Source organism: Psammomys obesus, unplaced genomic scaffold, assembly GCF_907164565.1.
Source record: "Psammomys obesus unplaced genomic scaffold, mPsaObe1.curated_primary_1811, whole genome shotgun sequence".
In the NCBI taxonomy this organism is placed as follows: Eukaryota; Metazoa; Chordata; class Mammalia; order Rodentia; family Muridae; genus Psammomys; species Psammomys obesus.
This window is the reverse complement of record NW_026596039.1, coordinates 6302103-6319350: the sequence shown is the minus strand read 5'-3', so window position 1 is coordinate 6319350 and position 17248 is coordinate 6302103. Positions and strand designations below refer to the sequence as shown.

Sequence of the window (17248 nt, the reverse complement as noted above, 5' to 3'; positions counted from 1 at the left end):
CGCAGTCCTTTAATCCCAGCACTCGGGAAGCAGAAGCAGGCGGATCTCTGTGAGTTCGAGGACAGCCTGGTCTACAAAGCTAGTCCAGACCAGCCAAGCCTACACAGAGAAACCCTGTCTCAGAAAACCAAAAAATTAAAAAGCTGATGCATTAGGTAGCCTTCCCAAAACACTACTCTCTGCACAGGGAACGGAGTATTTTAGCTTTGAGACGCCGTCTAGCTGTGGATGAGATGCTGGCCTCGGAACGCGCCGTCACTCACCGTTAGGACCTTGACTTAACAACCGTATCAAAGCCTTGGGGAGCTACCGAGCAAGCCCCACCCCGTCAGCTGCGCTAAGCAGGCACCGCCTACTCAAGAGCGCCTGGGCGCGCATGCTCCCGGAGGCTGCCTCTCACATGACTCGCCTGTGCAGTTCACGTGACATTGCTTCCGGAGGCGGGGCCCTCGGTCAAGATGGCGGCTTACCTGCAGTGGCGGCGCTTCGTTTTCTTCGAGAAGGAGCTGGTAAAGGAACCGCTGAGTAATGATGGGGCCGCTCCTGGGGCCGCGCCGGTCTCTGGATCCACTGCTTCCAAGTTCCTTTGCCTCCCTCCTGGCATCACTGTCTGCGACTCAGGCCGCGGGAGCCTGGTCTTTGGAGATATCCTTCTTTTGGAGCTGTCCCTTTCCTCAGAGGATGCCTGCAGAGATCCCTAGAGCTGGAATGGAATCTGTCAGTGGCGCTTTGCGCACTCGCAGTTAGACGCGAGCTCAGATCTCTTCTGAGGTCTGATGGAGGAAAGAAGGAATTTCGTTTTCTAACTTGTCAGCTGAGTAGACCTGGGCAAGTCATTTCACTTTCGGCTTCAGTTTCCTTTTCTGTAAAAGGTTGTTAATGCCAGTTTGACAGAGGTAGGATCATTCACCTCAGAAGTAAATACAAAAGATTGTGTGTGTAAGGTGTTAGGTTCCCTGTCTAATATTGTAGGGAACGAGGCCAATCAGACAAGGATTTTGTTTGCTTTGTTCGCAAGATATGTGGGAAAGCCCTTGGAATGTTTAAAGAACTTATGTGCATGTTCCTTGTTTTCCAGATTCTGGTGTAAGTATAGTGAGCCCCCAGGTCATGTCTGAAGCCACAGGCAGTGACAAACTACATAGGTGCAACTTTTCTCTGTAGAGATGTTCCTCAGCTTACGATGGGGTTACATTTAGGCGAATCCATCATGACTGGAAATTGTTAGCATCCAAAGTGCATTTAATATGCCTAGTCTATGAGTCTAAATAGCAGCAGAGTACACTGTACCGTATCGGTGTTCTGACTCCATTGCTGACAGGAAGCTAAATTTGCCAAACATCACAATAGCGTATCTTTTTAAGAAAAAATTGGACATGGTCTCAACATATAAACTAGGCTGGCCTTGAACTCACAGAGATCTGCCTGTCTCTGTTTCCAGAGCACTGGGATTAAGACTTGTCCCCAAAGAGAGCATATTATCCATATTACTAGCCTAGAAAGGCTTACCATTCAGTGTATGTCTTCTGCTCTGCCCCTCAGCCCTTCGAAGTAGGATTTCTGCTGTGTGTCACTTTTGTAGCATTGTAAATTAAAAACGGCTAAGTCAGTGACCACACATTGACCAGACCTTTAATTTCTAAATTAACCCCAGTAAGAAATTAGCAACAATAATTCTAAAACAGAAGTCCTAATAGTATCTTATAATTGAAGTTGTGTGTCTGTGATCTTTCTTAAGATGTGTGTGTGTGCGTGCGTGTTTTATTTCCTCTTTTAAAAAATATTTATTTATTATGTGTGCTGTGTTCTGCCTCCACATACACCTGCACCAGAAGAGGGGCACCCGATCTTATTATAGGTGAGTATGAGCCACCATGTGGTTGCTGAGAATTGAACTCAGGACCTCTAGGAAGAGCAGCCAGTGCTCTTAACCTCTGAGCCATGTCTCCAGCCCCCTTTTTACATTTTTCAACACAAAATCTCATTTAGCTCACATATAGCCAAGGATGACTTTGTGCTTCTAACCCTCTTGCCTCCTCTCCTGAGAAGGGCTTCTCGTAAAATATTTTAATTCCTCATTGTTCTATAGTAATACTTTCTGAGTTTGATTGACTGCAGGTAACTTAAAGCATGGGATAAGCCATGCTTTATCTATAAAGCCATAGATAAGAGGGTGGGACACGGCACTCCTCAGAAAGGAGGCTCCTTGACTACCCTGCACATATGGAAGGCCAGATCTGGTTCTTGCCACGTTCCCTGCAGCTTACAGGGTTCCAGGCCTACAAACTACGGGTGACGCACCTATATCAACTGAAGCAGCACAATATTCTGGCATCAGTTGGAGAGGATGAAGAGGGTATTAACCCCCTGGTAAGTCCCAGGAAAGAAAGATCGGAAGCCTAGGATTAGCTTTGGGTTGGAAACTAACACTCAGTGTCTGTGGCCTATTCCCAGGTAAAGATCTGGAACCTGGAAAAGAGGGACGGTGGCAATCCGCTCTGCACTCGAATCTTTCCTGCCATCCCAGGAACAGAACCAACTGTTGTGTCTTGTTTGACAGTCCATGAAAATCTCAACTTTATGGCCATTGGTAAGCAGATTTAAAAAAAAAAATGATTTATTTAAGCTGTGCTTAAATGATTTATTTATAAAGGTGTGCTGGTACACACCTTTAATACCAGCACTCAGGAAGGACGAGGCAGGCATATCTCTGAGTTCGAGGCTGGCTTGATCTACAAAGTGAAGCCAAGGAAACAGAGAAACCCTGTCTTGAAAAAACGAAACAACAAAAAAGATTTATTTTTATTTTATGCTTATTGGTGTTTTGTTTACATGGATGTCTATTTGAGGGTTTCTGGTTCCACAGAACTAGAACACCAGACAGCTGTGAGCTACCATGTGGGTGCTGGGGCCTCCGGAAGAACAGCCAGTGCTCTTAACCACTGAGCCATCTCTCCAGCCCCCATTCCTAGATTATTAAATACATTTTCTGTGAAGTACTTTTTGTAGTTCATATGTGTTGTTGACCTGACCTCTTAAGATTTATTAAAATTAATAATGGGAAGATACTTTTGTTCTTTGAAAAGGAGTCAGTGAATGGGTGGGCATGATGGTGTACTCCCTTAATCCCAGCACTCAGGAGGCGGAGGTAATTAAATCTCTGAGTTTGAGACTAGCCTGGTTACATGGCAATTTAGAGGACAGCCAGGGCTGTGTAGAGAAACCTTGTCTAAATGAAAGAAAGAAAAAAGAAAAGCGAGTGAGTGAATACAGACACTGAGGTTACCATGTTAATTAATGATGGTGCAGGTACGAAGCGAAAGTTTGTCTTTCTTATGAGTGCCTCAGTGGCCTTATCTCTGTCCATGTCCTTATCTTTACCTCCATACTGAAATACTGCTTTCTGCTTTCAGGTTTCACAGATGGCAGTGTTACTTTGAACAAGGGAGATATCACCCGGGACCGGCATAGCAAGACCCAGATTTTGCACAAGGGCAACTATCCTGTTACTGGACTGGCCTTTCGCCAAGCAGGAAAGACCACGCACTTGTTTGTTGTGACAACTGAAAATGTTCAGGTATGATTAAGCTCTCACTCAAGGGGAACCAGCAAGGGTTCTCTGATGCTCAGGGAACTAGGGTAAGGGCCTAACTAGAGGTTGGGGAATCTTAAATATTTTAACATAGAGCGTTCAGCCATTTGCCAAGTTTAATACTATTTCTTCATGTAGAAACTTAGGAGAAGAACTCTGCTCTCACCTGTCAGACACAGACAGGTAGCTTTAACGCTGGTTCCTGGTAGTTTCTAGAGTTACAGGCAGTGGGCGCTGCCTTTGGAAAGTGTTTGGTACCAGGGACAAAGCCTAGAGCCTTGTGTTTACACTGCTTATACTGTCGCTGACCTGCCTCCCCAACCTAGGAATACAGTTTGATAAGACAGAAAAGAATCATTGCATTTCTTTAAGTTGCATGATTCTGGTGATAGCTTATGATAGTATAACAGGAAAGAGAATAGGGTCTCACAGTACTTTTATCTAGTAGCTAGGTGATGGTGATGGACAAGGCAAGTTGCTGATGGGAAATAGAATGCTAAGTGGGGAAAAGGTGAGAATAGAAGTGGGAATGTCTGTAGGAAGGCTTAGGTGCTGCCTCTTCAAAGGGAGCCTGTTAACTTTCTTTTACCTCTGGCAGTCCTATATAGTTTCTGGAAAAGACTACCCTCGTGTGGAGTTGGACACCCATGGTTGTGGCCTGCGCTGCTCGGCCCTGAGTGACCCTTCTCAGGACCTGCAGTTCATCGTTGCTGGGGATGAGTGTGTCTACCTTTACCAGCCAGATGAGCGCGGGCCCTGCTTTGCCTTTGAGGGCCACAAGCTCATCGCACACTGGTTCAGAGGCTACCTTGTCATCGTCTCCCGTGACCGAAAGGTCTCTCCCAAGTAAGACTTGAGGGAAGAGGGAAAAGGAGAGGACTAGACTTATTCACCAGAACTATCGTATTTTTTAAATCCTCATGCCTGGACCCAACCAGTCTGTCACTTGAGTTTTATGTAGGTTGCTCTCCCACCTAGATTTAGCTAGCCATTTTTTACTGACAAGTGTGTTTTTGCTGGAGACATCTGCTGTAAAAATCGTGTGTAAGTGTAGATTTTTCAGGGAGTCTGACCTGGGATTTTTTTTTACTCTTTGGCTAAGACAGAACCAGAAAGGACTAAATGTCAGAGGAACTGCTAACTGCTCGGAAGCATATGGCATACATTTTCCAGAGCACTGGAAAGGGAATGCTGGGTCTTTTGCATAGTGAGAACACTTCCTCTTGGGTTTGTGTGTGTATATATGTTCATGTGGGGGCTACATGTATATGCCTATGTGTGTGGCAGCCAGGGGACAACCTTAGGTATTATTGCTTAGGCACTATCCACTTTGTTTTGAAGACAGTCTCTGACTAGTCTGAAGCTCACCAGTTAGACTAAGCTGGCCTGCAGGCTGACAACCAGCGAGGCCTTAGGACCTTCCTGTACCCACTTCCCTGGCCCAAGCATGCCACCGCACCTGTTGTTTTACTTTTTTTGTCTTTAATTATGTGTATGAATTTTGTGTACACGTATGGAAGTGCTCTGGAGGTCAGAGGCATCCAATCCCTTAGAGTTAGAGGTGGCTGTGAGCCACCAGATGTGGGTGCTGGGAACTGGACTGGGGTCCTCTGAAAGAGCAGTAAGTGCTCTTAACTACCGAGCCATCTCTCCAACCCCTGTACCTGGATTGTTTTTTGTTTTGTTTTAAATGTGGGATCTAAGGATTGAACTGAGGTCCTCGTGCTTGCAAGCACATTTTCCACAGATCCCTCTCCCAGCCTCTTGGATTGTTTTCATTCAGTACCAAGCATATTGTCCAACATACCATACATTGGGTGAGTTTTTGTTAAGTGAGTGTACATCTGAATGTTTGATTTTTTTTCTACTCTGTTGGCTGGGATTAATGATAGGATGCTAAAGGATAAGCCCAGGATTATGTGTTCTTTTCCACAGCTGTCAGCACAATTCTGCATGTATGAGATGAGCTGCTGGAGGGGCCAATGAGGTGATTGCTGGAATGGGGCAGCACCATAGTTGTCGTGGGAAGGAACCATAAGAGGACTGAGACAGAGGTGGTCTAAATAGTGGGTACTTTTCTTTCCTGCGCAGGTCGGAGTTTACTGGCAGGGACCCACAGAACTCTGACAAGCAAATTCTCAACATCTATGACCTGTGCAACAAGTTCATAGCCTACAGCGCTGTTTTTGAGGATGTGGTGGATGTGCTCGCTGAGTGGGGCTCCCTGTACGTGCTGACGCGGGATGGGCGGGTCCACGCATTGCAGGAGAAGGACACACAGACCAAACTGGAGGCAAGGCCGCCAGGTTCTCAGAGCTGGCACAAGCATCTAGAAGTAGCCGTGGGATTGGGTTTCTTAGGTCACCTGGGCTGGGTGACTTTCCTTTGGGTCACAGCCTTCCTCAGTTTCCTTAGAGTCTAGGGTGTGGCCTTGGAGGGAAGTAATGGTTGGGAACTAGGCCAGCCCTCTGTGTTTACAGAGACCTGTAGATGAGGTGATGTTGGGGTTGGGCTTGGGGTTATCTTGAGGTGAGGTCTTTGTCTAGACTGTAGGCATACTATAAGTCTAGGACTGTCTACTGTGTTTATTGTGGGTACATTTTGGGAGGCTAGACTCCTAATACTGCTTCTACTAATGTTCTAATCTCTCTTCTTTTAGATGCTCTTTAAGAAGAATCTATTTGAGATGGCAATTAACCTGGCTAAGAGTCAACATCTGGACAGCGATGGGCTGGCTCAAATCTTCATGCAGTACGGAGACCATCTCTACAGCAAGGGCAACCATGATGGAGCTGTTCAGCAGTATATCCGGTTAGTCTGCATGTGCTGTGGGATGTAGCTCTGGGTACAGAACAGGGAGCTAGCTCTATTGCTGAAACCCATGCTGGAGGTGAGGGTAGAAGTAGGGGGTGTTCACTCTTCCTATGGAAACTGGTGTTACCAGTGAGAGGACAGCTGGGCATGGTGATGCAGGGCTGTAGTCCCAGGACTGAAGCAGGAGGACTGTGAGTTCAGGACTAGTCTGTACTAAACAGTGAACCTCTCTGAAAACACAAGACCCAGCATGGTGGCACAGCCTTATATCCTAGTGCTTGGGAGGCAGAGGTAGGGGGAATCTCTGTGATTTCAAGGCCAGCCTGGTCTAGATAACAATTTCCCAAGGCAGCCATGTCTACATAAGGAGACCTTGCCTCAAAAACAGCAAGATCAAAAGAACCAGTGTGTGGACCTTACACAGAGTGGCTTATAGGAAGCCTAGAGTCACTCATATCACCTTGCCTCTGTTAGAGGTGGACTACCCAAGATCCAGGAACAGGTCTGCAGTGATCCCTGTGCAGCTGACTTTACAGAGCCCTCTAATCCTGATGATACTGACGTTTTCCTAGAACCATTGGAAAGCTGGAGCCGTCCTATGTGATCCGTAAGTTTCTAGATGCCCAGCGCATCCACAACTTGACTGCTTACCTACAGACTCTGCATCGACAATCCCTGGCTAATGCGGATCATACCACCCTGCTTCTGAACTGCTATACTAAGCTCAAGGACAGCTCCAAGTTGGAGGAATTCATCAAGGTGAAGCATGGTGTTATATATGGAATGATTCCTAGGAGGCCCTAGTGGCTTTACCGGGACTTGCTGTTCTTCAACAAGACATAGGAAAGCAGAAGACCAGTTTTATTTGGGAACCAGCGCTCTTTCCTCTATAAAGAATAGCTGCTCCTGCTAGCTGTCTAGAACATTCCATGGCTCTGAAGCGCAGGAAGTGCCACTAAAGAAGCCCTCAGTCCCTAGAAATGTCTTTCTAATGATAGGGACAGAGGAAAGCCTTGGGTCTTTAAGCAGAAGTTACAAGAGTCTGTCTAGCATGTTTTCAAAGCCAGGTTGTAATTGTAATTAGAAACATCCCTTAGTGTCTGATGCCTGTTTATCCCCCTTCTGTAGTTACTTCTGTGCAAATAGTTTTGTTTAATGTCTTGTTGTCAGACGAAGAGTGAGAGTGAGGTGCATTTTGATGTGGAGACAGCCATCAAGGTCCTCCGGCAGGCTGGTTACTACTCTCATGCCCTCTATCTGGCTGAGAACCACGCACATCATGAGTGGTACTTGAAGATTCAGCTAGAGGACATTAAGGTGGGTGAGGTTCTTGCTTTGGGCAGAATACAGCTTTGAGGACATACTGGGAATGACAAAAATGCATCCTGGTAGGGGGGACCACTATTTCACTTTCTACCTCTCCACAGAACTATCAGGAAGCCCTTCAGTATATTGGTAAGCTGCCTTTTGAGCAGGCAGAAAGTAACATGAAACGCTATGGCAAGATTCTCATGCACCACATACCAGAGCAGACAACCCAGTTGCTGAAAGGACTCTGTACTGACTATCGGCCCAGTCTGGAAGGCCGAGGCGATCGGGAGGCTCCAGGCTGCCAGGTGAGACCTGGGGAAGCAGTTTTGAATAGCAGGGATCACCTTAGAGGCCTGTGAGCACTGAACCACCTCACCTCTTTCTTTCCCCCATCCTAGGCCAACTCTGAGGAGTTCATCCCCATCTTTGCAAACAACCCAAGAGAGCTGAAAGCCTTCCTGGAGCACATGAGTGAAGTGCAGCCAGACTCACCTCAGGGTATCTATGACACACTCTTGGAGCTTCGGCTGCAGAACTGGGCCCATGAGAAGGAACCACAGGTAACTCCTGGCCAGAGCCATGGGAGGTGCTGGAAAGAAGACAGCTGGGGTGCTCGCTGGTCTAGCATGTGAGGATGAGCGCCTTCCCTAGCAGTGAATAAAGACAAGCTCGTTCCTCGTATGCCTATTCTCCAGCTGTGTGGCTGCCTTTTGTTCCTTTATTTAGATCTTCCTAACACCATGACCCTTTCATACAGCTCCTCATGTTGTCGTGATCCCCACCATAAAACTATTTTTGTTGCTACTTCATAACTGTAATTTTGCTGCCTTTTATAAACTATCTAATATAAATGTCTTTGGAGATAGAGGTTTTCCAAAGAGGTTATGACCTGCGGTTGAGTGCTGCTGATTTAGAGAATAGCACCTCACCTCTGGGGCTAAAGGGGCTTTAGTGATGGGAAATTGGACTGAGAGAGGCATTTGATCTACCTTGTGTAAAAGACCTTGTGCCCTCTGATGAATAACAGCCCAACCATTTTCTCCTGCAGGCCAAGGAGAAACTTCATGCAGAGGCCATCTCCCTGCTGAAGAGTGGCAGATTCTGTGATGTGTTTGACAAGGCGCTGGTCCTGTGCCAGATGCATGACTTCCAGGATGGCGTCCTCTACCTCTATGAGCAGGGGAAGCTGTAAGAGTTTGGGGGACCCTTGGGAAAGGGAAGATCCCAGGTGATTTCCAGGGACAGCCACTGAGGTGTGCCCCTCTCCTGGTCCCAGGTTCCAGCAGATCATGCATTACCACATGCAGCATGAGCAGTACCGGCAGGTGATTGCTGTGTGTGAGCGCCATGGGGAGCAGGACCCCTCTCTGTGGGAGCAGGCCCTTAGCTACTTCGCCCGCAAGGAAGAAGACTGCAAAGAGTATGTGGCAGCTGTGCTCAAGCATATTGAGAACAAGAGCCTCATGCCGCCTCTCCTAGGTACTTACGAGGACAGGCAGGTGGAGGGCAGGCTGCGGCAGTTGCGGGCTCTGTGCAGCCAGTGCTCTTGGTTCATTATGTATTTCCTCTTGGCCCCCGATCTCAGTGGTACAGACCCTGGCCCACAACTCCACAGCTACCCTGTCCATCATCCGAGATTACCTGGTTCAAAAACTGCAGAAACAGAGCCAGCAGATTGCGCAGGATGAGCTTCGGGTGAGGCGGTACAGAGAGGAGACCACACGCATCCGGCAGGAAATCCAGGAGCTCAAGGCGAGGTAGCCATGCTGGGATGTGAGGGGTGGTGCGGGGGATGACTTGGCTGTGAGTGTGCGGCTGTCAGTCAGTGTGCGGCTGTGAGTGTGCTGTTGCATGCTCCCTTTTTCTTTCTTCCTTTTTTCCTTCTTCAAGGATTAATCTCAAGTATTACTTCTCAACCTGTGGGTTGTGATCCCCTTGAAGGTCACATACCAAATATCCTGCATATCAGATATTTACATTACAATTCATAACAGGCAGCAATTACAGTTATTAAGTAGCAACAAGAACAAATTTGTGGTGGGGGTCACCACAACATGAGGAGCTGTATTAAAGGGTCACAGCATTAGGAGGGTTGAAAAGCCCTGCTCCAGGGCCTCTTGCACATGCTGGGTGCCCACTTTACCACTGAAACTATACACCCCCAGCCCTCTGAAGATATTTTAATGAATTCTAAAAAAAAAAAAAATGATTATGTGTAGGCATAAGGTTATTGTGTAATTCAGCTGCTGATTTCTGTATCTCTGGCATCTGGTTATAAGCCTTGTTCTGATAATCTCTTGTCTTAAGTTTGTATAAACTCTGGGGTTGGGGATTTAGCTCAGTGGTAGAGTGCTTGCCTAGCAATTGCAAGGCCCTGGGTTTGGTCCTCAGCTCTGGGGGTGGGGGGGGGGAGGTTGTATAAACTCTGCTCCAAAATGGTCCCCTGATATGTCAGTAAAGGAGGTTACAGCCAGTTGCTGAGAAGGGTAGAGAATAAGGCTAGACTTCCTGCAGACAGGGGAGGAGTAGTTAGAAATTAGAGCAGGGAAATTCAGCAGGGTCAAGGGTCCAGGAGACACAGGAGAGAGAGCCCAGCAGGAAAGCTACAAAGTGCAAGTATCCTGGGATGTGTGCTGGGAGACCAGATGAGCTTCAAGGGTGAAGAATAGAGTAGTGACTGCTCAGTCACTGTGGTGTGAAGCTTATGATTAAAAAACAATTACAGAGTCTCAATTATTTGTTTGATAGCCGGATTAAGAGAGAAGTAGAGAAACAAACATTTATAAAAAATAACAGAAACAATTATATAACCTCTCCCCACCCCTTTTTTGTTTTGTTTTGAGACAGGATCTGTCTATATAGCCCTAGCTGCCCTGGAAATCCCTGTGTAGACTACACTGACGTGGAACACACACGTGGATCCACTTGCTTCTGCCTCTTGACTGCTAAGATTAAAGGGTTGTGACACCATGCCTAGCTATAAATCTTAATTTTAAAGATTTTAGTGTATGTTTACAAAGTGTGCATGAATGTGCTTGTGCTTGAATAAGAGGCTAGAGACACTGTTGAATCTCTTGGAACTAGAGTTACAGACCCTTTAATGTAGAAGCTGGGAACTAAACTCAGGTTCTCTTGGAAAGGAATATGTGAGCTGGGTGCTGTGGCCCAGGTCTGTAATCCTGGCAGTCGGGAAAGCAGAGGCAGGCAGATTGCTCTGAGTTCGAGGCCAGCCTACGCTACACAGAGAAACCCTGTCTTGAAAAACAACAAAACAAAAAAGAATATGTGCTTGACCATACATATTACTCTTTTTAAATTATTTGTTTGTATACTTAAATTATGTACATGTGTGTGTGAGTATGTGTGCTTGAGTGCAGGTGCCTGCAGATGACAGAGGCATCAGACCCCAGGTGTTAGTTACAGGCATCTCTGAGCCCCACCCTCATGACCATCTGTGCTGGGAACTGAATTCACGTCCTCTGCAAGGGCCTGTGCTCTTAGCTGCAGAGCCATCTTTCCAGCCCCTAAGTCATTATTTAATGGGCTTGGGAGGTTATTTTATGGCCAGTACTTCTCTGCCTACACAATATTTACCTTTTCTGAGCATTCATCTTAAGTTGTGAAGAGGTTCTGAAGTACAATTTGATTTTTAGAAAGTGCAGGAAATAGATAATTTAAATTTTGAAATTTTTGCTTGCAGCAGTTCTGGAGATTGAACCCAGAGCCACTTAAGTGTGAGGCCAGCATGGTGCCACTAAGCTGTACCCTCAGCAATCTCAAAAGCAATCATTTTATTTTTGTTTTGTGTGTAAATGTGGGTGAATGTGTACCACAGGGAGGTGTGGAGTCAGAGGACTCCTTTCAGTAATTCTTGCCTTGTCGAGGTAGGTTCTCTCTCTCTTATTTCTGCCGTGCTGCATACTCCAGTCTACCTGACCCACAAGTTTCCACTTCTAGGTGTGCTGGAATCACAGGTTTGTACTACCACATCTCTCTTTTCCACATGGGTTCCAGGGCTAAAGCTCAAATGTCAGGCTTGCACAGCAAGGACTTTTATCTGCTGAGTGATCTTACCACCGCCCTTTTTAGTTTTGTGACAGGGTTTCACTAAGTTACCTAGCCTTGGGTGTGGTGGTGCATGCCTTTAACCCTAACACTCAGGGAGGCAGAGGCAGGGGGATCACTGAGTTTGAAGCCAGCCTGGTCTACAAAGTAAGTCCTGGAAGCCAAGGCTACACAAAAAGAAACCCTGTCTCGAAACACACACACAAAAAAGTTACCTCGCCTCTTCTTGCACACATATGTAGGCCAGGCTGATCATGAACTGCTGATTCCACTGCCTTAGTCTTCGCAATAGCTGTTATATAGGCCTGTTCCACTAGGCTTGGTTTGTTTTTGTTTATTTTTTTTCATTTTACTTTTTATATGCACTGGTGTTTTGCATATCTGAGTGAGGATGTTGGATCTGGAGCTGTAGTTACAGACAGGTGCTGTGTTGGTGCTGGGAATTGAACTGAGGTCCTTTAGAAGAGAAGCCAGTGTTCTTAACATCTGAGCCACCTCTCCAGCCCATATTTTGCTTTATTTTTGAGACACACTCAAAGCAGACTCTCTGCTTCATCCTCCTAAGTGCTGGGATTGCAGGAAGAAGCCATCATGCCTGGATAGAATTATCAATCATAGAAATTATTCTTGAGTGTTGAATCTTTAGGGGTTTTTTGTTTGAGACAGTCAGGTGTAGCTGAGGCTGGCCCTGGACTCCTTACTCTTCCTAAAGTGCTGGGACTATAAGCATTTATGCCCAGCTATCCAGTGTTCTGTCTGTTCTGCCTGTTATTTGTAAAATGTTCATTATGAATGGTTTCTTCATCCTACTCAGCCTTTATTATGTCTGAAGCCTTTCATGAATAACACAGACACGTAACCCTGCCTTCTTGGACCTTCTGTCCTTGAAACATACTGTAAACACTTTAAATAAGGAGAGTCATGGCTGTGGAGATGGGTCAGCAGTTAAGAGTGCTTGCTGTGCTTGCAGAGGACCTGGGTTTAGTTCCCAGCACCCACATCAGATGGCTTACAACTGCCTGTGACTCCAGCTCCAGGGAATTTGATGTCTTCTGACCTCTGCAGGCATCCGCACTCCAGGGGAACACATACACACATCCGCTCAGGCACACACATACACATGAAAGAATCTAGAAAAAAATAGGAAGGCGGCTACAGTGTTTGAGATGGTTGTAAATTCTGAGAAAGGAATGGAGAAAGAAGGGGCTGAGAAGTGGCTCAGTGATTAAGAGCATGTCCTATTCTTGCTGAGGTCTCAGATTCACTTCCCAGCACTCATGTCAGTTACTCAACTACCTGTAACTCCAGCTCCAGGGAATCCAACTAACTCCTGCCTAACAGAGCCCAGAACTAATGTGCACATAATTTACAAAAGAAATCTTAAAAAAAGTGTCAGGAGAGGGCTAGAAGATGGCTTAGTGGTTAAAAGCACTTGCTGTTTTTGGAAAGGACCTGGGTTTGATTCACAGCATTCATATGGTGGCTCACAGCAATATATAACTTTAGTTCCAGGAGATCTATCACTCTCCTCTCACCTGTGGTACACATACATATACAGAAAAAAAATTTATATACATAAAATAGAAATAAAGCTAGGTAAAATCTTTTAAAAATAATTACAAACAGAAAAGAATAAAGTGTGTAAGTGTGTTTGTCTGGCCGGGTGTGGGGGGCGGGGTGTAAATGCCATGATAGGAGATTGACTGCAGGCCCTGGGGTGCAAACACTCTGCTACTAAACTAGGTCTGCATCTCCTTCCCCTGTGGCGAATGTGTGCCACAGTTTCAGATGAAGTGGGCAGGAAAGGCTCCTTGAAGAGGGTTTGGCGGGTTGAAAGGAGGGCCAAGTTTACCTGCCTGGTATCTTGCCCTCACAAACTTCACTCCAGGTTGGAGCCTTTGTCCCTGTTTGACTCCCTTTGGGTGATAAGACCAGGCAGGGTTTCTGACCTTCACAGGGACCTTGTACATCCTGTTTCCTCTCTCCACTGGGTGCGTGCCCTGCCGTCACTCTTTGCCACTGTTTTTGTTTCCTGCCTGTAGTCCAAAGATTTTCCAGAAGACCAAGTGCAGCATCTGTAACAGTGCCTTGGAGCTGCCTTCAGTCCACTTCCTGTGTGGCCACTCCTTCCACCAACATTGCTTTGAGAGTTACTCAGAAAGCGATGCTGACTGCCCCACCTGCCTCCCTGAGAACCGGAAGGTGATGGATATGATCCGGGCCCAGGAACAGAAACGAGATCTCCACGATCAGTTCCAGCATCAGGTGGGCATGAGCAGGTTCAAAAGGGTTGGGGACAGGGTGGTCTGGAGAGGGCTCAGTAAAGCACATTTCCTGCTCTCTGGAAGACCTGAGTTAGTTTCCCATCACCCACATATCAGGAGGCTCACATCACAGGAGGACCTGTGATCCAGGTCCATGGTGTCTGATGCCCTCTTCTGGCCTCCATCAGTAGCGCTCCTCGTGTGCGTACGTGTGTGTGTGTGTGTGTGTGTGTGTGTGTGTGTGTGTGTCTGTGTGTGTGTGTGTGCGCGCGCACGTGCCCTCCTGCGTGGGCGTATGAGTATGTGTATGCGTATGCGAGCACGCACACCATCAGTGTCACAGTCCTCAGAGTACCAGAGGATTTGTTTCCTTTTCAGTTAGCATGTGAGCACTGTAGGTCTAATTCCTCCTCTTTCCTTCTAGCTCAAGTGTTCGAATGATAGCTTCTCTGTGATCGCTGACTACTTTGGCCGAGGAGTTTTCAACAAGTTGACTCTGCTGACTGACCCTCCTACAGCCAGACTGACCTCCAGCCTAGAGGCTGGGCTGCAGCGGGACCTGCTAATGCACTCCAGGAGGGGAACATAATTAAGCAGGGCCCAGGGCCCTGAAGCACAGACACAGAGGCGAGCTATGGTAGCAGACATGACCAGTTCCAGACCCTCAGGACTCAAGAAGGGGATCTGCTTTTCCTGCTTCCTCCTTTTGCCAGGCTGTCATCCCTACTGCTGACCAGCAATATAGAGTATCCCACACTAGTATGGAAGGGCACCTCAGCAACCTCTCTGTGGACAATAGCTGCTTTGTTCTCTATTCAAGGGCACCAGGCTGTGCTTGGGTCCTTGCTCTCAGAGCCTATAAATAAAAGAGTATAACATGAGGGTTGAAGAATATTTTATGGAGACTTTTCAGGTGTTTTTGCTTGTTTGTTTGTTTTTTTGAGACAGGGTCTCACTGTGTAGCCTAGGCTGGCCTCAAACTCCCAAAGATCCTCCTGCTTCTTCTGAGTCTGGGATTAAAGGCGTATACCATCACACCTTGCCCTCAGGTGACTGGAATTTATATCTGAGAACCTCCTGAGTTCTAGTTTCCTGCCTGAAGTCTTCTGGTTTGCTCAGTAGTTGGTGGGACATCTAGTAAAATTAAGCTCACTCAAGTTTCATTGTGTTGGGTCTTAAACACAGGTCAAGTACATCACAAAACTATATACCACCAGCCTTGTGAAGAACCTCTTCAGAAGGCCTAGAGGCCTGGTGTGGTGGCATACACTGGTAAACAAACTGAGGCAGGAGGATCACAGGTTAGGAGCAGCCCTCACTACGGAGCAAGTTCCATGCAAGGCTGGGTGACATTTCTGAGTACTTAGTAAGACCTTATCTTAAAACAAAAATGTGACTGAACTGTAACTGCAAGAGCATCCTGGATCAAGACAGGCAAAACAGCGCTTGCGTAGTCAGGCAGAAACTGGGAATGACCTTCCTCCTGTGCCTGTAAGCCGGCACTTCTTAGGTGGAGAGGGTCAGGAGTTTACAGTCAGCTGTAATACATAGCTCACAGCGGGCTGCTTGAGCACTTGTCTCAGAAACTACAGATCCTGTGAGGTGACTCAGCAGGTGGAGCCACTTGCACTGATGACCTGAGTTTCATTCTGTGGAGCCATAGGGTGAAAGGTCTCCCTCAAGTTGGCCTCTTACCTCCATACACACACACAAACGGGCTTGCATGCACACACATAATAGTCATTAGGTGTTTTAAAATACTCAAACAGCGTGGGGAGGCAGAGGCAGGCAGATCTCTGAGTTCAAGGCCTGCCTGGTCTACAAAGCCAGTCCAGGACAGCCAAGGCTACACAGAGAAACCCTGTCTTGGAAAAAAATAATAAATAAAATAGTCAAACGGAAGGCAGATAGCCTTGAGCCTGGTCAGGATAGCTTAGTATCTTGCTGTTTTAGTATCAGATAAACAGGATAAAAGATCTTTTGTTCAGATGCTTTTCCCTTTTTGAAATTGTCAGGTTAAAGGTTAGATTACTGTGCCTGTGTTATTTGGGGGCCTGTCAGTAAATTGCTCCCATGAGATTGCTAAAAGAAAGAGACACAAGCCAGGCAGAGGCAAGCAGATCTGCGTTTCAGGCCAGCGGGGCCCACACAGAGAGACCACCGTCTCAAAAGAAAAAATAATGGGCTCTGTGATTTAGTCAGCATTGTTAAAGAGGCACCATAGCAGAACTTTTTTGGGTTTGTATTGTTTAGAAAGCCTTTCTGTGTAGCCCTGGCTAGCCTTGAACTTGTGACAGTTTTGTCATATCAGTTTCTCAAGGGGTGGGCTTACAGGCGGCCACTACTAAGGCAGCAATGATAGACTGGATCAGAGGGCCTGAGACTGAATCCTTTTTGTATTATTTGACTTTGGGCTACTTTTTTTTTTTAATGATTAATTTTATGTGCATTGGTGTGAAGGTGTGAGATCCCTTGGAATTGGTGTTACAGTCTTGAGCTGCCATGCTGGGAACCGAACCCCGGGTCCTTTGGAGGAGCAGACAGTGCTCTTAACCAAGTTTTCTTTTTACATTCATTTAGTGTGTGTGAGATGTGGAGGCAGGCTGGGTATGTGATGGTGCGCATGCGTTCGGAGGTCAGAGGATGACCTTATGAAGTCTCTCTACCTTTACTGCGGATTAAAACTCGGGTCAACTGCAGGGTGCAGTGGTGCACCCCTGTAATCCCAGCATCCTGGGAGGCAAAGGCAGGCGGATCTCTGAGAGTTCCAGGCCAGCCTGGTCTACAAAGTGAGTCCAGGATAGCCAAGTCTACACAGAGAAACTGTCTCAAAAAAACCAAACCAACCAACCCCCTCCCCGCAAAAAAGAACCTCAGTGATCAGACTTAGATTACCATGGCTGCAGTTAGGTGCTTTACCCACTGAGCCTTTTTGCAGCTCCAGGGCCATTCTCCTTCATTTTGAGAGGAGCCTCGTCCTGTGTCATCTAGGCAGGTCTTGAACTCCTGGACTCAGGAAATCCACATCCTGCCTTTGCCTCCCAAGTCTCTGGGATCACTCCTTCCAACAACTTAGGGCAATTCCTTCCTTCTTAGAACCTCATTTGTGTTTTCAATTGGGCATTACTTTGAACAGCAATCATGACTCAAACAGACGGCTGTCGATGTCTGTACGATGCATAATTCATTCCTACTAATCAAA

General features: G+C 46.8%; 1 protein-coding gene across 1 annotated transcript; it reads left to right on the top strand.

Annotated features, from left to right (window-relative positions):
* Positions 1-405: 405 nt before the first annotated feature.
* On the top strand, positions 406-14940 carry Vps11 (VPS11 core subunit of CORVET and HOPS complexes). Its single transcript, XM_055622174.1, has 16 exons — positions 406-649; positions 2226-2370; positions 2455-2590; positions 3414-3577; positions 4191-4438; positions 5684-5885; positions 6252-6403; positions 6979-7165; positions 7577-7723; positions 7834-8022; positions 8116-8277; positions 8766-8905; positions 8994-9196; positions 9303-9474; positions 13825-14047; positions 14471-14940. Exons 1-16 carry the CDS (start codon positions 459-461, stop codon positions 14633-14635), a joined length of 2826 nt encoding a protein of 941 aa, XP_055478149.1. The 5' UTR covers positions 406-458; the 3' UTR covers positions 14636-14940.
* Positions 14941-17248: the final 2308 nt, after the last annotated feature.